At 35.1% G+C, this 24,498-nt stretch overlaps 1 protein-coding gene across 3 annotated transcripts in view; it reads left to right on the top strand.

Annotated features, from left to right (window-relative positions):
- FOCAD (focadhesin) overlaps positions 1–24,498 on the top strand; it is a 268,670-nt gene that overhangs the window by 119,968 nt on the left and 124,204 nt on the right. For all 3 annotated transcript variants that reach the window (XM_037495054.2, XM_037495055.2, XM_037495056.2), the window contains 4 exons: positions 13,918–14,022; positions 14,419–14,520; positions 15,052–15,182; positions 17,066–17,192. In XM_037495054.2, the coding sequence (XP_037350951.1) occupies positions 13,918–14,022; positions 14,419–14,520; positions 15,052–15,182; positions 17,066–17,192 (465 nt within the window). The remainder of the gene's footprint in view (positions 1–13,917; positions 14,023–14,418; positions 14,521–15,051; positions 15,183–17,065; positions 17,193–24,498) is intronic.

Genomic DNA, 24,498 nt, shown 5'->3' with positions numbered 1-24,498 from the left:
CACTATTTAGTATTTTGTATTTGTGAAAGAGCTTCTTGAATTGTTGTTTCTTGTTCTTTCTGTATAGAAACTATTTTCTATGCTTTCAACCTTTAAGTCAAATTTGGCTTATTCAATCAATTAAATATTGAGATTATAATTGTGAGTTCTGTGCTGGATTGTAAACTACTTGAGAGAAGGGTCTGACTTTTCTCAGTTGTGTCATTAAAGCCTAACATGGTACCCAGTGGGGAGTTGACCCTCAACTATTTTTGACTGTTAGGTCCATGACTCTAGGAGAGTTTACTGCTACTGTTGATTCTAGAAATACTCCACAAGTTATTCTTTTTAAAAATCCTACATAGCAAGTTTTTTCCTTAATTGCTAGTCTTTTAAAACAAAATATGAAATGACTCTCAGTCAAGAGTCTCCAACACTAACCCCAGGTTCAGTGATTTGCTGCAAGAACACATAGGACTTGGCATGTAGTTGCAAGGGTGACTATAAGTTATTATTACAGTAAAAGGGTAAAAAGGCAAAATTAGCAAGGGAAAAGTTCAGTGGGTGAAGTCCAGAGGAAGCTGGCACAGGCTTCTAAGAGTCCTCTCCTAGTGGCGTCACACAGGATGCACTTAATTCCTCCAGCATTTTTTGGCAAGTCTTGAGGCTCATTAGAGACTGCCCAAGGATTTTACTGGGGGCTGGTCAGTTTAGGCACAATGTTTTGTGTACTCTCTTTGTACAAATAGTTTAAATACACTCCTATCAGCAAATAGTAGATACCCTCCCAAATCTACTTTCCAAGACCCCACCCAGACTTGCTTTGAAATTGACTTTTTAAGGATACCAGTCTCAGACCTGCTATGATTTCCTCTTTTCTGTACAAATATTTACGTAATTTTTGATTACTTTGGGTTATGTTTTATATTTTCAGGTAGTAGATCTTAATCCTTATAATTTCTTTTCCTAATTGCTTCTCTGCCTTTTGGTAAGATCAAGTGTAATTTCCTCTCCTATTCCCCCTTTTGACATTTGAATATCAATATATCAGTAATGAATGTTATTATTCTCCTATTTAGTGTCTTTGGTTACAGAAAGCTCAGTACCTCCTGGGCAAACCTAGTTTACTCTCTAAAAATTTTTCAATTCCTTTTTCATATTAAACCCAAATATACCTCTAAGTTTGGGCCTCAAAACTACATTGAACAAACTTTGTCTTTTATATAAAGATAACTACTTTTTTGTTCACTTATTCTGCTCTGTAGTACAGGAACACAATTTTCTGTTTCCCCTTTGCCTTATTTTCTTTGTGGTTATAATAAAATTCTATTTATAGCAATTTTCCTCTGTCATATGTTTTGCACATTGTATTGGTGGTTTACATATATTGTTTATATATATTATATAGTCTACCATTGCCCATGTAGATCTGATTTAATGGTCAGTGCTTTATTTAAGACTGAATTAGGACTTCATAAAATTTATGGAATAAGATAGCTTCACTTATTTAAACATCAAAGTATCTTTATGTTGTTGAAGAAGGAAAGTGAGGATTAGGAGCCTTACTTTATATACATTCAACTTGTATTGCCTATTTGATCTGTTTTCCTTTAAATGTAGTGAATGGGCTTCACATTTACTGTTGTCAATCAGCAGAGTTTTTCATAACTCGATAAATTGATCTGTTATAGCTTTGTGTTCTTTGAGCAGTTTACTGTTTTAATAAATTCACAAGCATTGAATCTCTAATTTTATTATGTGGTTACTTATTTAGCTGAACTGTACTTAATCATATCTCATTGTTAGAGGGTGTTCATACTCCTCCTTCCTACTCTGAAATTAAATATATCACAAATGACAGTAGTAGAAACTGCACATAATCTAAAGGAAAAATGTACACATTATACTTTAATTATAGGACATTAGCTTTTAACTTTTTTTCTACCAGTCATGTTATTAAAGGTTTAGCTAGTACCATGATAGCAATGTAAAACCTACTTTGCTCAGGAAGGAAATGCTTACATGAATTTAGTGATTATAATTATCATTTATAGAATGTTAGTTATGGTCATTTTCCCTACTTGTAATTAAAATTAATAATGTGGCAAACTATTACTTTATGATTTAAAGTTTCTTACATCATTAATAAATACAGAAGTTATTGATTTAGAGAAATAATGAAGATTCGGGTAGCTAAGATTAACCTGAAAATCATGTTTATGAGGGAAAGATTATAATTATTTTGTTGTAGGTATTTCTGACTCTTACAAGGGATAATGATATTTGACTTTATCTCATTCTAGTCTGTGATATTCCCTCCTTTTTCCATTCTTTGTGGTGCTGACCTTAATTTCTTATTTTTGAGATATTCTTCAAAATCTGATGTCCTAGTGACATTTTTTTCTGCTCAAATAAACTTCGATTACACAAATTGTCCTTTTTGCTAAAGCCAGTTCTCCTTTTCCCTGAGGAGCATCCAGCTGCAACTCCATCATAAAAGTAAAATAAGATGGAACTACAGGGTCAGATGGAGCTCAAGCAATATATATTTCACATGTCTAATCCCTCACCTCTGGTAACCACCTTTCCGGGACTCCAGATACTGTCTAGGTTAAGTGTATTCTACTGCTGAGAGGGTGAGTGTTTGGGCCTGTGCAGGATCTCAGGCCTTGCTCCTTCCTCCAGAGGTTCCAACTGTAGCAGAAATGAAATGGAACTTCTAAAGAATAAAGTTTTTAGCAACAATATCTCCCAGGTTTCTCTTCCCCTTCAGTGATGGTTGTAGGAGCCAGTGGTTATAATGGATTGACCAGTGTCAGAGGTGTGCAGATTGAGGCTGACAGTCCAGGAATGAGAACAGTTGCAGCTATGTGGGCTGGGTGTGTAGCATAGAGGAACCAGGGAAGGAGGGCCCTGTTCTCTCCTTGACAGTCCTGAAGAGACACATGATAAGTAAAGCACTTCTTGAAAAAGCCAGAGAACAGACTCTGTTATAGAGAAAGGACCAACTCATAGACTGCAGTACTCCTCCAGCCGGAGGCAGAGAGGATTTACTCTGGAGAGATTCAGTGGAGCCCCAAGAACAAAAGGAAGCTCCAGGTGGACAAGGGAGGGAGAAGTATCATAGTCATGAGTAAATTCAAAGTTGAAAGGTGAGAACCCAGACTGATACAGTCTGTGAAGGGGAAATAGGCAAAGGGACAGATGGAGGCAAGTCAAAAAAAAAAAAGTACATTTGTGGTAGCTGGGAGAATTGGGGAAGGAGGTAGGGTGACTGGTTGTGCCTAGCTTTCACAGGGTAGGGATGAAGATGACCAAAATATTATACAGAGGACCTGATACTATATTGTAGGAACTAGAGGTTGCTTGGAACAAAATTAAAAGTTTTTAGGCCTAGAATGATTAAGGACTCCAGTGACGAACATACTTGGTACCCTTAGATACCTCAGTTAGATGTGGGTAAACAGTTCTTCATCACAACTGCAAAGACAGGTACCTCTGGATCTGGAAATCTGTCTGTAGTGTGTGGACCACAGCCACCCAGTTCATATCATGCAGGCTTATCTGCTGCTCCAGTAGCAGTTGCACCTTTGCTGGTTACCTGATGCCCTCCACAGGGACTTTCTCATTCACCCACGTGGTGTGCCCTTGCACTGGGTGTGGATGAACACCCGGGAACTGATGCAGACTGCTCAGAACATGTCTATGTTGGCTACTCTTATGTGGAATTTCTGGAAGCATTTCACTGTCACCTCCTAGTGGTGTCTGCCAGCACCACTGACCACCTCCAGAATTGCTCCACATTCAGGGGCAGCTTGATGGGCTCTGATCTCACCATGCCATATTTGACACCCGTGTCACTTTGGAGAGGACTAGGGTGCTATGGGTGTTATTCTAGTTTAAAATTTATGCCTCTGCGTACTTCCATATTATCCATCTTTAATTATTTGGTTTCCAGTGGCACAGGGACAGCAAAAATGCAAAGGGCAGTGCCATCTTGCACAGTGGGAGAATAGGGCATACCCCATGGCTAACCTGAAAGCCTGCCATGTGCTTTTTGCTCTGCTCACAGGACCCAGTAACATTTTAATATACTGGTAACATTTATTTAAGAGGTCAATTTTTCTGTTTCTAACTTAATTTCACCAAGCATACTTTTCTTTGCAAGTAGTAGGCTTTTAATAATTGTTGACAGAATCAAATAGCAGCAACACTATTACAAGTACCATTTTGTTGATTAGAATATGAGCAGATAAAGAAATTAGGAGTACTTTATGCATTCTGAAAAACCATTTATGAGTTCTGGGAAGCAGAGATACAAAGGTAAAGAAGATGTTATCCCCCTGCCTTTAGTAAGGCAAAATGGCAAATATATGGGCTTTGGAGTTAAATTGCTTTGGTCCACTTCTAAATCCAGGATGTGCTACCTCTATTATCATAGGCAAATTAGTTGGCCTTTACAGGCTTCATTTTTGTCATTTGAAGTGTGGTGATAATCATGATTTTCTATAAAGTGCTTAGGGGAATGTTTATAATAACAGCTCAGTAGATGTTAACTGTTACCATTAGAGGAGCTACTCTAGATCAGACTCTCATGCTGAACTGGAATAAAGCTAGCATGTATATCAAATAGAAATCTGCTTGCCTGGTAGGGGCCTTTATTCTACATAACTTTCTTCCCTTGACCTTTCTACTTGACTCTCAAAGACTAAACTTCAAGATCCTGTACCACTTATTTAAAGATATTGTTATGATATAATATGAATCACAGAAAAATAAAATTGTTGGTGTTTACATCTCTTTGATGTTATTGCGTGTCTGCAAATTCCTTATAAATGGAGGAAATGATTATACTTTCAGCACTTCCATCAATGGGCTTCTTTCCAATGTATTACTTACATAATAAGCAGATACCATAAGCAGAAATGACTTATGATGATGACTAAGATGAGTAAAATCTGAACTAAGAATTCACTTTTGTAGTTCAGATCTAGATATATAAAACATAAACCTAAGTCTGAAAAGTTAAAGAAAACCAGATATTGCTTTGAATTTTTGCATCTTCTGTTATATAATTCAAGACCATGTCTTCAATTATTTCTTTTCACTGATATCTTTATTTTCTATTTGTGTTATTACTATATTATACACTAATAAATTAGGAAGTATCTCATACTTTAAAAAAGAGGGATAGTTATAAATCTTAACCGTATTCTCTCATCTGATGACTAAGATGAATAAAAAGTGTTTTTATCATTATAATTTATAAGTAGTAGTACTATTTGCGATTTTCATTATAAAACTCTGAAATATTAGGCTGTTTCCTGTGTATTCTCATAGTTGGTGACAACATTGCTATTTTTCATGGAATCCAGAGTTAAATTTTTATATTCTGTTCTTTATATGATTTATTCTGTGGAGATTGCTAGCATATGTCTCCCTTACTTGTTTTTCCTATATATTTTTCTCCAATTATAGGGAGAAGACTTACATGATAGCTCTTTATCCTGTTACAGATAGCCTGGAATCTTTGATTGCTTTCACTCTGCCAAGATAGAATAGAGGGGTGTACTGAGACTTGTACTCTCATTCTCATTCTGCCACCAATTAATTTTGTAATCCCTGTGGGCTTCCATGCCATCATTTATAAAATAAAGATGTTTAACTAATGAACTTGACAAAGACTCCTCTGACTCTTAAAAATAATCGCATGGTTTCTAAAAATTGTGTAAAAATGCATGAATTTGAAAAACAGCTTCTTATCAAAATGTAGTGTATAGTACAGTATTATGAGCAATTTTTCATTTTGCAAGATTGAATCTCTGTGCCCATTCACTCTTTCCTCTTTCTGGCAACTACCATTCTGCTTTCTTCTAAGATTGGGTGATTCAGATAGCTCATTTGTCCTTCTGTGAGTGGCTTGTTTCACATGTCTTCCAAGTTCATTTATGTTGCAAAATTTGACAGTATTTTCTTCCTTTTTAAAGACTGATTAATTCTGGGCCTCCCTTGGTGGCGCAGCGGTTAAGCACTGGGCTATGAAGCTGCCCGCAGCCTCTGCAGCGCCGGTTCAATCCCCTGCCACCGGGCGAGGGTCCCACATGGCGCGACAGACCTCTCCTGCCGCCTGCTGCTCCCCTCAGCAGTGTATTTCGTCAGTCTGCCTGTTCTGTTCCCCACTCTGGCTCTGGTGAATTCTCTCACCTTCCCGTGCTTTTGACTGTACCCAGTGCTTGTATAAATAAATAAATCTTTAAAAAAAAAATTTAAAGACTGATTAATTCCTATTTTAAAGATAGTATATACCACATTTTCTCTAAGCAAGTTTTCTTAATCTGTTGCTGAATATTAGTTACCATCTCTTGGCCATTGTGAATACTACACTGACCTTGTGAATGCAAAATCTTTTTGATATCCTGATTCCAGTTCTTTTGAAATATTGCAATACTTTGAAATGTTTTGTAAATGCTTACATATATTTTATTAAAAACTAACATGTCAAGTTAAATGAGTCAATATCTTTATATCCTATAAAATAATAATCTTATAAAACAGGAAAGATTTTTAAGTAAAGATATGTTTTACAAAGACCGCTAACAGCAGTTGTGATGGAATTAAGTGTGTGTGTGTGTGTGTGTGTGTGTAAGTTTTAAGAGATTAGGCCTGTCCCAAAATACCTAGAAATGAGATTGCTGAATCATATATTAGTTCTATTTTCAGTTTTTTGAGGAAGCTCCATACTGTTTTCTGTAGTGTCTTTACTGTATTTCATTCTACTAACTTTGCAAGGGTTCAAATTTCTTCATATTCCTGTTCATTTTTGTTGTTTTTTTCCTTTTTGATAAATTACCATCTTAGCAGGTGTGAAGTGATTCCTCATTGTAGTTTTGATTTGCATTTCTTTGATAAGTGATATGGCCTGTTTATATATCTTTGGAAAATGTCTATTCAAGTCCGCTCATTTTTAATCAGGTGGTTTGTTTTTTGTTCTTGAGTTACAGGAACTCCATATATATTTTGAATATTAATCTTTTTTCAGCTATATGGTTTGTAAATATTTTCTCCCATTGCACAAATTGCCCTTTTGACTATGTTAATTGTTTCTGCACACAAGTCTTATAATATTATATGATATAGGCACACTTGTTTATTTTTGCTTTTATGCCTGTGCTTTTGGTAGCATGTCAGAGAAATTACTGCCAAGACCACTGTTATGACATTTTCCCTGTTTTTCTTCTAGGAGATTTATAATTGCAGATCATATGTTTAAGTCTTTAATTCATTTTGAGTTAAATTTTTAAACATTTATTTTTATTTATGCATACAAGAATCGGGGTACAGGCCAGAGGTACAGAGGGTGAGAGGATTCACCAGAGACAGAGTGGGGAGCAGAACCAGCAGATCCACTGAAAAACACTGCTGAAGGGAGCAGCAGACCAGACAACAGAGGTCTGCTACGCTGTGTGGGTTAGCTCCCTGCCAAGGATTGAACTCATGTCACAGTGCCTGGTAGCTTGATAGCGCTGAGACTAACCCCTGCATCACCAGGGAGGCCGCTATTTTGAATTGATTTTTATGTAGGGTGTAAGATAAGGGTCCAACATCATCCTTTTGCTTACATATAACTAGTTTTCTGAGTGCCATCTGTTGTAGACTATCCTTTATCCATCATATGTTTTTGACTCTTTTGTCACAAATTACATGACCATGTATACATGGGTTAGTTTCTGGACCGGATTCTTTTCCATTAGTCTATTGTTTGTCCTTGTTCCAATACTCTACTTCAAATATTTTGAAGTAGGTTTTGTGAAGCCTTAATTAATCTTCTTTCTAAAGATTTTTTTTTTTTATGCTATTCAGGGTCCATTCTGATTCCATGTGAATTTTGTGATTTTTTTCTGTATGTATAGTTTTAATAAGGATTGCATTGAATTCATAGATAGCTTTGGGTAGTATGGGCATTTTAGCAATATTAGATCTTCCAATCTATGAACACAGAATGTCTTTTCACTTATTTTTGTGTTCTTTAATTTCTTTAGGCAATGTTTTGTGGTTTTCAGTGTCTTTCTCTTCCTTGTTTAATTATACACCTATGTATTTTATTCTTTTAGATGTTATTATAAATGAGATTATTTTCTTAATTTCCCTTTTTGATTTTTTGTTGTTATGTTAGTGTATAAAAGCACAACTGACTTTTGTGTATTCATGTTGTGTCCTGCAATTTTCCTGAATTCTTTTATTCTTTTAAATTATTTTGTTTGTGCAATCTTTCGAGTTTTCAACACATCAGATAATGCCATTCACAAATAGAGATAATCTTGCTGCTTTCTCTTTGATTTGCATTACCTTTGTTTCTTTTTTCTTGCCTGATTGTTTTACCTAAGACTTTGAGTAGAAGTCTTTGCTCAATAGAAATGTCAAGTATGGGTACCCTTGTTTTGTTCCTGATATTAGAGGAAAAGCTTTTTCAGTTTCTTATTGTGAGTGTGATATTAGCAATGGGTTTTTCTTGTAGAGCCTTTATTATGTTGAGGTAATTGCCTTCCATCCCCAATTTAGTGCTGAATTTTGTCAGATGGCTTTTCTGCTTTTATTGGGATGATCGTATGATTTCCCCCCTCCATTCTGTTAATGTAGTTTATTACATAAATTGAGTTTTGTATACTGAGCCTTCCATCCCTGGGGTAAACCCCATTTGGTCATGGTGTATGATCCTTTTAAAATGCTGTTGAAATTCCTTAGTATTTTTGTGTAGTTGTACATTTATCTTCATTAGGAATATTAATTGGACTGTAGTTTTCTTTTCTTGTGGTATCTTTGGCTTTAGACCGGTATCATAAGTTTGGAAACATTTCTGTCTCCTCAGTTTGTTTGGAAGAGTTTAAGGATTATTAATTCTTTAAATGTTTGTTAGAGTTCACCTGTGAAGCCATCTTGTCTGGAGCTTTTCTCTATAGGGAAAGTTTTTTTTTTTAATATTTTATTTTATATAGTTCTTACATAATTTTTCATTTTTCATAATGTATACATTTTCATTTTGGTTATATTCCCCATACAATAGGGAGAGTTTTGATTGCTGATTCAATGTCCTTTATTTGTCTGCTAAGATTTTCTATTTCTTTGTAATTCAGTTGTTTATATTTAAGAATTTATTCTTCTAGCTACTCTAATATAATTTTTTCCAGTTATTCCAATATAATTATTTATATTTGTCTTATAACCCTTTTTATTTCTGTGGCAGCAGTATAATGTCTTCTCTTTTAGTTCTGGTTTAATTTAATCTTCTTTTTTTCATAGTCTAGCTAAAGGTATGTTGTTAGTTTTGTAAATCTCTTAAAATATCAACTCCTTTTTAAAATAATTATTTTCCTATTCTCTATTTCATTTGTTTTTACTTTTATTTTTTTCCCTTTCTTCTGCTAACTTTGGTTTATTCCTTTTCTCTTCTTTGTGGTATAATTTTACATTGTTTTTGAGATGTTTTTCTTTTTTAATGTGGTTTAAGCATAATTTTTTTTTTATTTCTTTTAATGTGTTAACCTCTACACACTTCTTTTAATGTTTGGCTTTTGCTCCATAAATTTTGTTGTGTTTTTTTTTCTTGTTAGTCCCAAAATATTTTCTAATTTCCTCTTTAATTTCTTCTTTGATCCATTGGTTAATCAAGAGTGCAGTCTTTGTTTTCTACATACTTGTGAATTTTCCTGTCTTCTTACTGTTAATGACTTCTAGTTTCCATTGTGCTCAGAAAAGATACTTGGTATTTCAATCTTCTTAAATTTGTTCAAAATTATTTTGTGACTTAACATGTGAGAAATCCTGAAGAGTATATGTATGCTTGAGAAGAATTCTTTTTTTGTTTTTGTTGAGTGGAATGTTCTGTATACGCCTGTTATTTCTAGCATATTTTAAATTTAAGGTAAATTCAGAGCATCATTCCATTTTCTTCCTCCAACGAGTGGGAGGATTAAAAGCAGGAATTAAGAGCTGGTGATGCCATCTCTGCTAAATCAGTGACTACACAGATTTGTCATTTCATTAAGAAAACACCAACCCATACTTAAAATTATGCCAAAAAAAATCCACACATACATATGTATATTTGTGTTTTCTTAATGAGATAACATTTATTAATTTCATTGACTTGAGGATTTAATTTGGACTATAGTAAGTAGTCTCAAGGACTGTGTGAAATCTAAGAACACTTACTGTGAAAGTTTTCCAGTATGTGTTTCCATTTTTGAACTTGCCAGAGAAAAATAAACACCCTCACATACATTTTCAGGTCTAAGGCATAATGAACTTTATTTTCTTTTTTCCTAACAATGTACTTAAAACAATTCCTTGAAAGTCATACAACTAAATATACTATCACATAAACTACCCATAATGTACTGACTGCCTTATTCAGAACTAAGAATTTGTCATAGTATCTTTGTGAAAAATTTTCCAGAAAGGGTAATGCATTAAGATCTGTGCATTGCAATCTAAGATAACCTTTAGCATTTAATTTAACTGGGGAATAAGAAATCAGTTCAAAACTTGTCTTCTTTTTTTTTTTTTTTTTTTTGCTTGAGTTGAGCATGATAAAACTTCTGTTCTAATAGAATCCCAGCACATGTTAAAAACCTCATAAATTCTGATTTTGTGTTGTGTGTAGTCATTACAGGAGTAGCTCTAGATGCTGCCATGGTATGTCATGGTCAACCTTGTTAATGAATTCATGGTTGGCTGTCACTTTTCTGTTGGAAGAATTAAGGAAATTTCATTCCTTCTTGAAATTAAAATGTATCTTCTGAGCCTAGAAGGTAAAGTTTTCTAAGATTACAGCAGATAGAGGATATTTACCAAGTTCTGGCAATAAATCTAAAATGCAGTACAATGAATATAACATTTTTTGGCAGTATGTTTTGTGTCATCAAATAAAATTCCTTTCTCATAGTAGGCATTCACTTGATTTGGAATTGAATTTGTTAAAAGTAGCTTTATTAAAATATGATTCCTGTCATTTAATTCATCCATTCAGAGTATAAAATTCTGTGACTTGGTACATTCAGAGTTTTATTAAGATTAGTACAGAGAAGTTGAGAACATTATCACCCCACAAAGAAACCCTGTACCCATTAACAGTCTCTTCCCAATTATTTCTTTTATGGCTCCTCAGTTCTAACAATTACTTTCTATCTCAATAGTTACACCTTTCTGGAAGTTTGATATAAAGGGGCTTTTATAATATGTGGCCTTTTGTGACTGGATTCTTTCACTTTGCATGTTTTCAAAGTATGTCCATATTGATTGCTTTTCCTTTTCATGGCTGAATAATATTCCATTACACAACTATATTAAATTTATCCATTCATCAATTGATAGGCATTTGGTTTCTTTCACTGTTTGGTTATTATGATTCATCCTGCTACAAACATTCATATACATCTTTTTCTGTGTATATGCTCTCATTTATCTGGGATAGCTATCTAGGATTAAAATTGTCAGACTATATGTTAATTTGTTTAATTGCTTGAATCACTGCCAGAATATTTTCCAGAGAGGCTGCAGTAGTTTACATTTCTACAAGCACTGTATGAGGATCCTAGTTTTTCCACATCTTTACCAATTCTTATTATTGTTTAACATTTTGACTACCCAATAGCTGTACTATTGGATATGAAGTAGTATATCATTCTGATTTTGATATTCATTTATGTCATGACTAATGATAGTTGAGCATCTTTTCATTTCTAAATTGGCTGTTTGTCTTTGGAGAAAATCTATTTAGATCTTTTCTCAAGTGAAATTGAGTTATATGACTTCTTATTGAGTTTTAATAGTTCTTTTATATTCTTTATACAGTTCCTTTATTTGCAAATATATTCTCCCACTCTGGTTTTTCTTTTCATTTTCTTTATGGTGTCCTTTGTTTGTTTTTTTTTTGTTTGTTTGTTTTTTTAAAGAGGGTTTGATTTTTTTTAAATGTATATATATATATTTAAAGATTTATTTATTTATTTATACAAGCACTGGGTGTAGTCAGAAGCGCAGGAGGGTGAGAGAATTCCCCAGAGCCAGAAGGGGGAGCAGAGCAGACAGAAGGACCCAAGTACACTGCTGAGGGGAGCAGCGGGCAGCAGGAGAGATCTGCGCGCCATGTGGGACTCTCCTCCGGTGGCCGGGGTGCAGTCAGGTATCGATCTGGCACTGCAGAGGCTGCAGGCAGCTTCGCAACCCAGTGCTCAACCGCTGCACCACCAGGGAGACCTTTTATGGTGTCCTTTGAAGTACACATGTTGATTTTGTTGTTTCTTTTTCTTCATTTGCTCATCTTGGTGTTGTATCTAAGAAGTATTTGCCTAATTCAAGGTCACAAAGATCTGCTCTATATGTTTTTAAGAGATTTGTAACTTTAGTGCTTACATCTAGAGCATAAATCCACTTTGAGTTAATTTTTGCTTGTGCTGTAAGGATGGGGTCCAATCTCACTTTTTTGTATGTGGATATCCAGTTATCAAAATATGGTACTATTTTTCAGTGAGTCTCTTCAGTCTCCAGTGTACATTCTTGTCATAGTTATCAATAGCAACAGAATACAAGTGTAAAGTTTATTTGTGAACTCTGATTTCTATTTCATTTGTCTATATTTCTATCCTTATGCCAGTGCCACACTGTTTTGATTACTATAGCTTTGTAGTAATATACAATTATAAAGTTTCTATCTTCAGTTTTTTCTTTTTTTATAGAAATAAAGTAGTCTTTATTTGAGAAGATATTACTATGTTATTTAATAAGAAAATCACAATATGATAGGACAGAGTGAATAAGAACGTCATTAACAGTAGTAATAAAAGTAAAACTAAGCTGCCTGTCTGTGGTTAAGGCAGGCAAATACTACATACTTTACTTCCTTTCTGAAGAGATTAACATATTATGGTCAACAAGAATTCCTGCATTCAAGAAATCTGATTTAGAGGCCTCCCTGGTGGCGCAGGGGGTAAAGCACTGCACTGTGAAGCAATCCGCAGTCTCTGCAGCACGAGTTCGATCCCTGGCCAGCCAGAGAGCAATCCACATGGTTAGGCAGACCCCTCCTGTCTCGCCCACTGCTCCCCTCAGCAGTGTATTTCAGTCAGTCTACCCCTTTGTTACCCTCTGTGTCTCTGGTGAATCCTCTCATCCCCTCACCCAACATCTCTGGCCTGTGCCCCAGCTCTTGTATGCATGAATAAAGAAATCTTTAAAAAAAAAATTAAAGAAATCTGATTTATAGTCAAACTTTTTTTTTTTTTCATTTTCAAGATTGTTTCAGCTATTTTCAATTCCTTGGTTTTCCATATGAATTTTAGAATCAGCTTCTCAATTTTGGCAAAATAGGCCACTAGAATTTTCATAGAAAGTATGTTGAATCTGTGTATCTGTATGAAAATATTTCAGTCTTAATGGTGTCAAGTCTTCTGATTTATTAATGAACTGCTTTTCTCATATTTTTCATTTTGCCGAGGGATTTAAATGGGAACCTATAGGGAAATCTTTACTATTAGGCCCCGTCCCTCTTACAGCACAACCGATTTTATGATTTCATATTGAAATTGTGTAATTGAGCATTTCATTATGTGGAGTTATTGTTAATTTATCTTAAGTGTTAGCTGCTCATTAGAACTGTAAACTTCTTTGGGGTAGGATATATCATAACTACTTTTGTCTTGCTGAGAACTAATTTCAAAGCTGTTTAATAAAAAATTTTAGATGTGTATTAGCAGATAATTGTAAGAGACAATATTAGTGATACTGTTTATGGTAGGGAAATTGCCATTAGCAATAATTGGGGGACACCATCTAAGTCTTTTAATTCATTTATATTCATATTATTCCTTTGAAATGATTGCTTTATAGATAGATTTCTTATCGACCGTGACATAATTAATTTGTTCTCTAAATTGATTTTAGGTGCCAAATCTGATTCCAGTTTTGATGTTCAAATTGGGAAGACCACTGGAACCAGTATTATACAATGATATCTTGTACACTTTACCTACGCTTGGTGTTCACAAGGTTTGTATGTGAACCAATTTATGTGGCATAGTCAAGACTAATACATTGAATTTAGTTTGGCAATACCTGAAATTTTGAACCCTTAATTTTGCCATGATCACTACTTCTAATTTTGGAACACAAGCATTTATTGCAACATTTAAGAATTAATTCTTTTAAATGATTTATTAGCTGAGCTTTACCATTGACTGTTGTCTCAGATTGTGTCTTTATGCCTTTAGAATTGCTTGCTAGTCCCTCTAAAAACTGCCCCAACCTTCAAGAAAAGGTGTAATACTGTAGTAAGCTTCCATTTCAGTCTTTATCTTATAATATGGAGTTTTAAAATGCTTTTGGTAACCTCAGGGTTATCTGCATTTATATTTATGAAAGTAAAGTTTCTTTGATATTTGCTAGGTGTGTATAGGACAAATTCTACGAGTAATCCAACTTCTTGGAACCACTCCACAACTAAGAGCTGTCACTTTGCGCTTGTTAACATCTTTGTGGGAGAAGCAGGTAAGCTCATATATACACTTTATGAATATTGAACACGCTCCTTTCACTAGAAAAAACTAATCCTGGCATTATGTGTGACCATGCTTTGATACAGTAATATTAGCGGGTACCATCAATGATTGCATTGAGAAATTTTGATTTATTGTGATGCTTTTGATCTGTAATGCAGTCATTTGTGATTGACTCTCTAAGAGAAATTGAGAATGGAATTTAATCTTATTTCCTTAAATTTGAATTTTATTTTTCCATTTGCATGGAAAAAGTAATAGAAATATGATTATAAGTGATTAGAGCTTTTGTAATTATGGTGAGATTTAGCCACTTTTTTCTTGTTTTATGAACTGAACACTACATTGGTCTGTAAGAAAATCCCCAGTAATCACAACATCATTCTTCCCTGCTGATTAGAAGAAATACATTATAATTTGTAATGCAAATGCAAGATTTGGAAGTGAAAATACTGCATAAAAGAAGATAATTATTATTCAACTCAAGTTGGGAAATTACCTTTTTGTTAAATTGCCTTCATAGGATCGTGTCTATACTGAACTGCAGCGTTTCATGGCTCTGTCCGATGTGCCTTCTCTGTCTGTGGGCAAGGAGGTCCAGTGGGAGAAATTGATCGCTAAAGCAGCATCGATTAGAGACATATGTAAGCAAAGGTAAGATGTCGTTATCCCTTGGGAATGTATATTATTTTGCATTTACCTTTCTGACTGCCATTAAGAAGCTAGGAAAGAGAGGCAGAGGACGATGTTTGAGTAAGAATAAATTAATATTCAACTCAAGTTTTCTGATTGCAAAATTTAGTAATATTGGGCAATGCCTTTGGAAGCAATCTTGCCTTTTCATTTTATGCTTGGTCTTATATCTGGGTATAGGATACTTTCCTTTCCTGGATAATAAATATTGTAATTAAACATGTGATTTTTTTTTTTTTTAATGTACACAAATGCCTGAAATCATTTTCAGGCAAAATGATTTTCAGGCAAAGCAACTCACTGTAGTTGAACTGTTTTTTCTTATATTCTTCTTATGTTATGCCTGATTTTCAGGAAGAGGTTTAGTGGGGAAGGCCTTTGTGACTCATTGCTTGGGTTAATTATTAAGAATTAGTGCAAGGAAGGAAATGATCTTGAATTCCATGGTATTCTCTAGAGTTTAAGAAGACTTGAAGAAATTAGGGAGATGCTACTCCTGTTCCAGATTATGAATTAGTAAATAGGTAGATGATAACGAGACTGAAATAAATTAAACAAAGCTCTTCCTTGTCAGATTTTTTTTTTCTTTAGTTGGGTAAGGTAAAAATATTTAGGGAGGAAGGAGATTTGATACATTTGAAATAAATTGTAGTCCTGTAGTTTCTTGTATGGATCAAGCCACTGCACTGCAGAATTCTTGGAAGTATTCTCACTTTTGAAAAGACAACACTGTGAATGCTACTTCTTGACATTATGCAATGATTGGGTTGACCCAGGTGCTGATAATGTAGATGATTCCTATTTCAAATAAAATCTTGGGTCAGAACACACCTAATTCTCAGCAGTTTTCTCTTTTCTAAGCTTCAGGCTTTCTGCAACACAAAAATGATCTTTTTCTAAAAGTTAACACATGTGTAACCCAGGACCTGGGAATCTGGATTCTTGAGGTATTGACATAGACATCATTTTAAGAGGAAAGATTTTCTGGTATTTTAATTTTACATACTTAAACTTGAGGCTCAAGAGAGGTTAACTGTCAGACAGGACAAGAGTCTGTTGATGAGTTATTCAGAGCTGATTTTACTTACTATCTCCAGATCTCTCCTTTTGGAAAATAATTTGCTTGCTGGATAGTAAGGCAATAGAATAGGAAGGTTCAGCAATTGATAACTTGTTACTAAAAAGACAAGTATTATATCACTGAAGGATTATACGGAGTGCAAGAGATAGATCTGAGATTTTCTTCATGAAGTTAAGCAGGATTTTTTATGTGTGGAATAGAGAACAGAGGAAGATAGGTGAGTAAATCCAGCACAGTGCCTGACATGAGATAGGTGCTCAGTCAGTTATAATTCACATTACTATTACTTTTTATTATCATCATCATGATGGTGTAACCACCCTAGTGTCATGACTATAATAAATAAATCATTTTCTGATCTCATATCCCTGTTTTATAGTCAATATCTGATACCAGAGCAACCGCCAGGCAGGAATAACTCCATCTTTACTGATAATCTCAATAAGGCAAGTCATTTCTTTTCACCATTATCATGTACTTGAATTTTTGTCAATTCAGACATTAGGATTTACAGTTTAGGGAGAATAAAATTTAACACAAATGTCTTCTTTTGCATTGTATTTTTATTTAAAAATGAGCATTAAGCTGTAGCAGAAATGACAATGCAGTTCTTCAAAGAAAAACATATATTGTTAATATTTGAGGGTCAGCACTTAGTAGGCCCAGGGTAAAGCATTAGTGCTTCGTGTTCAGGCAGAAGTTCTGGGAGTGGTAATAGAAGTGTTTAGCTTTGACCTTGTTTCTAGACTGTCATTTCTTGCAGGCCATATCAGCATGGTGCCGATATGTTGGCAGCTATTTCCCAGGTGTTGAATGAATGCACCAAGCCTGATCAAGCTACTCCAGCAGCCTTGGTGTTACAAGGCCTTCATGCACTCTGCCAAGCAGAGGTAAGCTGTTTTGAATTGATTTGGATAATTTGGAAGAAAATATGTTAACAACGCATAGTGGTTACAAGGATGTAAGATTTGATTCAAGTAACTGGAAATGGGATTATTATTTTATTATTATTATTATCATCATCATTATTATTATTATTATTATTATTCCCAGTGATTTTTGTTTGAAAGATTCAGGGAAGACTTTCTACTTTATAGATTATTTCAAGAGGGGAGTTTTGAAACATCTGGTCATGCAGACATTCTCCTGAGGCTAAAGAAGGCCAACCAGACTTTGTTTCTTTGTTCTTATTCATTTTGTAAATATCAAAGTGAATGTTATGCATAGGAGAACTTGAGTGTATTTGTTTCTTAGATTTATGATGAGAGAGTCTTAGAAGTGATGAGGTAAGGAGATGGGCGTTGACCAGTAAAAATTTTTGCCTTGAAGATTGGCAAAGGGTCCTTTCTTTCCTAGTGATCAGATTGGGTAGGATGGATTGATTTGAACTTGCTAAAGTTTTCTGAACTTTCGACTACTACCAAAATTACAACATAGCAGAGAGAATTTTTACTGTTTTGGAGTTATGTGGTAGTTACATCAAAGATCATTCCTTGATTTAACTAAAGTCTTTGATACAACTACACAACTGTATTTTTTTTGTACTAAAGGAGACTAAATAGAATCCTTTTATCTTAGTTTCTGGCTTATTGTAGTTGATATGATGATAATGAACACGATGATATAAAAGTATAAGTAATGACCATGTTGAGTATTTATATGTTTGTGTCTCTGTGCTAAGCACTTTCCATTTATGTTTCTCAACAACTCTGCAAAATAGGGATTATAAAACTCTCACAGGCAAAGAAAATAGACCTCAAAAGTAAGATTAGATATTTGCTCAGGATTTTGGTTTGAGAATAAAATAATGTTTTGGTAAACATTTTAGTGTCTGAAATAGCAAAGTGTCATTTTAATAATTATATTACCTTAATAATTCTAAACCTTATTTTAAAATGTTTTGGATTTTTTGTTTGTTTGTTTGTTTGTTTGTTTGTTTTTTGTGTGTGTAACCCTCGCCGGCGGCAGGGGAACAAACCAGCACTGCAGAGGCTGCGGGCAGCCTCACAGCCCAGCGCTCAACCGCTGTGCCACCAGGGGAGGTCCTTAAAATGTTTTTATCGAGGGCCTCCCCGGTGGCGCAGCGGTTGAGGGCTGGGTTGTGTAGCTGCCCGCGGCCTCTGCAGCGCTGGTTCGATCCCCGGCTGCTCCCCGGCCACCGGAGGAGGGTCCCACATGGCGAGCAGACCTCTCCTGCCGCCCGCTGCTCCCCTCAGCAGTGTACTTCGGTCCTTCTGCCTGCTCTGCTCCCCGCTCTGGCTCTGGTGAATTCTCTCACCCTCCCGCGCTTCTGACTGTACCCAGTGCTTGTATAAATAAATAATAAATAAATCTTAAAAAAAAAAAAAATCCTTGTTTAAAATGTTTTTATCGATACTTTGAGGAAAGAAATAATTCTATACTTTCACCTCTGAAAGGTGCCTACTGTTAACATTTACTTGGGATCTTTCTTTTTCATTTTTTTTTTTTTTTTTAAACAGCAACCTAGTTATTTTTAAAATTAACTTTTCCCCCCTTTACAATTACTGATTTTACCGTATTGTGTCTGTAATTCCATCGTGTCCCTACCTACTCTTCTTCCGCTGTTACTAAAAATCCGTATGTCTGTAGATGCTTATTAACTCATAAGAAATAAGTGTGGAGTGTGGCGCTGATTTTCTTACTCCATTTCTCTAAGATATCATCATTTGCTGTGGCTGGTACTGGGGATATGATAGGTGTTGCATCATGTGGTAGAAAACATCTTTGTTTTAGGCAATGATGGGTTTGTATCTGATACATACCAGTTATATAGCTGTATATCCTTTGACTAATGTACTAAACCTCTCTAAATTTCTGTTTCTTCAAATGAGGAAGATTACACACAAAAAAAGCCTCGCCTAATGTCCGCCCACAGAACATTAAACTTGCTTCTGAAAAATTGGTACATAATTGGGGGCCTTTCCAGTGGCGCAGCGGGTTGAGCACAGTGCTGTGAAGCTGTCTGCAGCCTCTGCAGCATGGGGTTGATTCCCAGCCGGCCGGGGAGATTTCCACATGGTGTGGCAGACCTCTCCTGTCACACTCGCTGCTCCCCTCAGCAGTGCTTTCGGTCCATCTGCCTGTTCTGCTCCCCACTCTGTCGCTGATGAATCCTTTCACCCTCCTGTACCTCTGGCCTGTACCTCAGCTATTGTATATATACAAAAAAAAAAAAAAGTACATAATTGGATATCTAGTCAACACCATTAAGGAAGTTCTCAGTTTTTATCTTTTCCCTAAAACTCACATAATATATCATACTAACCAAATTTCTTCCTCCAAAATGTACCCTTTTACTCCATTACTGAAACTATTGGTATTTCTTTATATAGTTAAAGAGCATAATTTAGGATTGCTGAGTAGTCTGAGATCCATTCTCCCAACCCAAACTACCCATATAGATCATTTTGAGCCCACAATTACATTGTCGTACTCTGTGAGTCCATTTGGGCTGCTGTAACAAAAATAACATAAACTGATGGCTTACAAATAATATTTTTTAAAAAGATTTATTTATTTATTTATAGAAGAACTGGGGTACAGGCCAGAGGCACAGGAGGGTGAGAGGATTCACCAGAGACAGAACAGGGATCAGAACAGGTAGATGGACTAAGGACACTGCTGAGGGGAACAGCAGGCAAGACAGGAGAGGTCTTCTGTGCCATGTGGGTATCTCCCTGGCCAGCCAGAAATCGAACTGGTGCTGTAGAGGCTGCAGACAGCTTCACCGCGCTGCACTCAACCCTCTGCGCCACCAGGGAGGCCCACAAACAACATTTATTTCTCAGAGTTCTGGAAACTGGGAAGTCCAAGATCAAGGTACTATCTGGTGAGGGCCCACTTCCTACTTCATACATGGCCATCTTCCTTTTTTGCCATCTTCTCACTGTATGCTCACACAGCAGAAGGGGCATGGTAGCTCTTTATGTGGACACTCATCTCAGTGTCCTTATGACCTAATCACCTCCCAAACCTCCACTTCCTTAGGCAGTACCTTGGAGGTTAGGGTTTCAACATGAATTTTGGGTGAGAGGACACCAACATTCATCCTCCAGCAAGGACTTTGCTTGCGTTCCATTGATCTCTAGATGAGTGGAGACATCATTTCTAGGTATCTTGCTTAATAAAGTCCAAGTCTTACTTTGATTCCTCAATACCCCCTCCTGTGTTTGGTTAAAAGTATTTCTCTCTCTTATCGTGTTTCTCTTCACCCCCTTTCTCTTTTAAAATATGAAATCTAAATACTATATATTTTAATCAAAATCCACTATTAAGAAACTTCAACTGAAATATTATGAGTGAAATAAGAATTCAGTATTTTGGGGCCTCCTGGTGGCGCAGGGGTTAGAGTCTCAGTGCTATCAAGTTATTGTCAGCCATGGTAGCATGAGTTGGATCCCCGGCCAGGTTGCTGACCCACATGGTGCAGAAGATCTCTCCTGTCTCACCCTGCTCCTCTCAGCAGTGTATTTTGGTGGGTCTGCCTGTTCTGCTCCCTGCTCTGTCTCTGGTGAATCCTCTCACCCCCTGGCCTGCGCCCCAGTCCTTGTATGCATAAATAAACAAAAATAAATATTTTTAAAAAAAGAATTCAGTATTTTATCTTTCCAGCAAATAGATGCTAGCCCCTTTAAATCCTCTCTGTAATAAATGTACATTAGTATATCATAAAGCAACACCAGCAACCAGTTAACTTCATTTTATTAAAAGGAATACTTATTACCTCATCACTTGTTTTTTACCTCTTTTCTAGAAGCTCAGTATTTAATTGATGCTTACTAGAGATGAATGTGTAATTTATCATGTTTTCCTTGTAGATAATGCAGGTGTCCTAAGTTGTGGAATTTGTTAAAACTGAACTGCATCATTATTAATTCTGGTAATAAAAATATCCCATTTTTATGTTTGGTAATGAACAGCTTTATGTTCATCTAAATAAATAGACATAACTTATTCTCCTTTGATGAGCTTTGATGGTAGTTAATATATCTTTCTGTTTCATTTAAGTCTTTCCAAGGCTTTTTGTGTCTGTGTTGATCATTTGTGAAACTACTGTTGTTATGTCCTGTGATGTGTGTAAAAGTTGTAAAATATTCTCAATTCAGCATCCCTTGCCAGGCCACATTTCTAATTCTGGGCTAATATTTTGCTTTTTGCCAGCATTCTATCCACAGAAGCCAGCATGCATTCTATGAGGCCATTTATTCTGTCTTCTAATTGATATCATGTGTGAAACATTGATGACTGCCAAGAGTTTCAAGAATGAAAATATTCAGCATAGTTATAAATCTATTTCCCAGCAGCATTTGGTAGTGATTTGTTTATCCATTGCTCTTTAGATCCTTGATTATTATATATAGTTAAGAATAAAGTAAGACAGCCTAAAACAATGACATTTTAGAATCAGTATGGAGAATAAATTGAATAACCCTATCTTTAAAAAAAAAAATGCATCAAGAGTTGGAAAGTCATTCAAACTTACTTTTTGCTGGACTGACCTATCCTTTATAACATAAAAGAGCTATTTTACTTAAGATTGACACTGAATTTTTCAGTGTTGCAAGTCACAGTCATGGAATTCGTCTTTGGTAGAGTCAGATTATATTTACAATTACTGCTACTTAATAATTTATTATGGTATCAATGAGAGATTGAACAGATGGATTCCATTTCAGTGAATTAAGAAATAAGATAAAAATATGATTGTAGTATATAATGTGTTTTCTTATGGTAAGCATTATATACTACAACTATGATATTTATTTAATTTATTTAATTCTTATTCCTGTGCCCCGCCCCCTACCCCACATCCTGAAAAAAAAAAAAAATACCCTATGTGTAATAAGAGCTATTTTCTTCCAGTACACAGCTAGAATTAAATAATTGCTCAAGATCATGCAGATGTGGTAGAACCAGAATTCAAACTCAAAAATCAACATCTATGACTTAATTGTACTTTTTTTTAAGAAATACAGTTTTATTGAGTTATAATTTATATACTAGCACTGTGCATCCTTGCTAGTCATGTTTATGTTCAGCTGTTTTCATTATATTGGAGAAATTTTTTTGCAAGCATGATAGTTGTATTCTTATTCCATAATTCTCCATTTCCTTTAGGATTGATTAGTGCATACATAAGATTTCACATTTTTTTTAGTCTTTGCATAAAGACCCTAGTTAAAAAAAATTTTTGAGCTAAATTAATTTTCAGTTATTACTAATTATACATTAGATTTTATATTCTAAAGATGTGTTGAAATGTTTTTATCATACTTTTAAAAATGTTTATTTTTATAGAATCACATTTACTTTGTGATTACACAAAGTAATCACAATTACTTTGGATAGTGAAAAAATTAATATAACCTCTCACAAAACCATTTTTATTTTTCCAAATTCCTTCCCATTGTATTTTCTTTACAAATACATAAATTATAATTTCCATTTCTCGATTCACTTTGCGTTTAGCCAGAAAAAAAAAATTAACTTTGCTTCATGTTTTAATAGCTTAATTTCTTTCCACTGAGTGCAAGTGTCATAAATAATCAGATCATTTTTGACTGGACATTTCATTTTGTATGAAGTTCCGGAATAGGCAAAATTAACATATAAGGATAGAAATCAGAATAGTGGTTAATTTGGAGTGGATTAAAGGGAGATCATCTAGAATGTGACATGAAGAAAATTTCTAGATTGTGGTCTCTATCTGCACTACCTCATACAGTAGCTGTTAGCATGTGTGGCTAGTACACACTTGAACTGTGGCTTATTCAAATTATGATGTAAGCGTAGAAGAGATAGCTGTTTGAAACTTTAGTATGAAAAAAAAGTAAAATGTCTCATTGATATTTTAAAATAATGCATATTGAATGATAATATTCTGGATATACTCTGTTAAATAAAATACATTCAAATTAGTTTCATCTGCCTCCCTTCCCCTTTTGAAAAATGTGTTTAGAAAATTTTAAGTTGTATATGTAGCTCACAGTATATTTCCATGGTCTGTATGTTGATTGGCTTGGTGTTTATACCAGTGTCTACAGTTGTTAGAATTGATTAAACTGCAACTAAGTTCTAGTTGCAGTATGTTGTTAGTAAAACAAAACTATAAAAGGTACATTTTTTATGCTTGTTAATGAAAATTGATACTTGGTAGCCATTATATCCTATATTGAACTTCACAATAACTTTGTAATGTAGGTGATATTTGCTAATGAGTCTAAGAAATCTAACATATCCAAATTGGCATAAAAGTCAGTGATAACATAAGATTTGGTTTGACTCAAATTCCTGTGATTTTTTCCCCACACCCCCCATATTGCTTCACCAATTTTGTTAAAACTGTCATTATAAATTGGGACACTTTAAGTTTTCCTTCTTCAACCATTGATTTCTAAAGCTGTGTTCTAAGTGGTAACCAATGAATCCTGATATTTCTGAAAGATAATTCTGCAAAGCATAGGAATCCAGTAACAATGGTACTAATGTTTCAAGGAGGGACAGAGAACTTCCAGTCTAAACAATTTGTTCCAGGTTGGAGGAGAAACAACTTAGGGTGTATGTACAGAAATGAAAATCAGTACATTGTAGTGAAAAATGAGAGCCCATTCAGTTCGAACATTTCTTTCCTAAGTCTTGAGATGGGAATGTGAGGCAGTGCTCGCCCTCTGTTTTCTTAATCAGCTGTGAGTCTGTTGTAGCAAAAATTAATAGGCGTTGCAGGATCATGAAGAAAAGCTCTTTCATCTTGCCCAGCTCCAAGAGGGTGTTATATTTTCAAAGCCCAGTATTGTACAATTGAGCGATAGATAAGGAGAGGAGGGGCCTTTCCTGGGGATTCCTGACCGCTGGAAGAGTTCACTTCAGGCCATTTGTCACGGCAGTGATTTTCCCGGAAATACCCTATGCCAAGGTTATGTTTTGGCTATTCTATCCTCTTTTATTGATTTATTTTCTGAAATCATGGGGGAAGGTAGTTGTTCCTGCCCTCTCCCATCATCCCAACCCTTTGTCTAGCTGCTCCTTCGGAGCACCATGGGGTGGGAACAATTTTCAATAGGACTCAGCAGGTTTGCAAGGTTTTAGGGAGTGAGTGTGGTATAAAAATGGCCAATAGAAATCCTGTATTTTGTTTAAGCATTTTTCAGCGTGATAAATATAATTTAATATGGAAAT

The sequence above is a fragment of the Talpa occidentalis genome, unplaced genomic scaffold (assembly GCF_014898055.3).
Source record: "Talpa occidentalis isolate TD23 unplaced genomic scaffold, MPIMG_talOcc4v2.1 talOcc4.7, whole genome shotgun sequence".
Taxonomy (NCBI): Eukaryota; Metazoa; Chordata; class Mammalia; order Eulipotyphla; family Talpidae; genus Talpa; species Talpa occidentalis.
The sequence above is the reverse complement of the archived record's forward strand: the minus strand, read 5'-3'. Positions and strand labels throughout refer to the sequence as shown.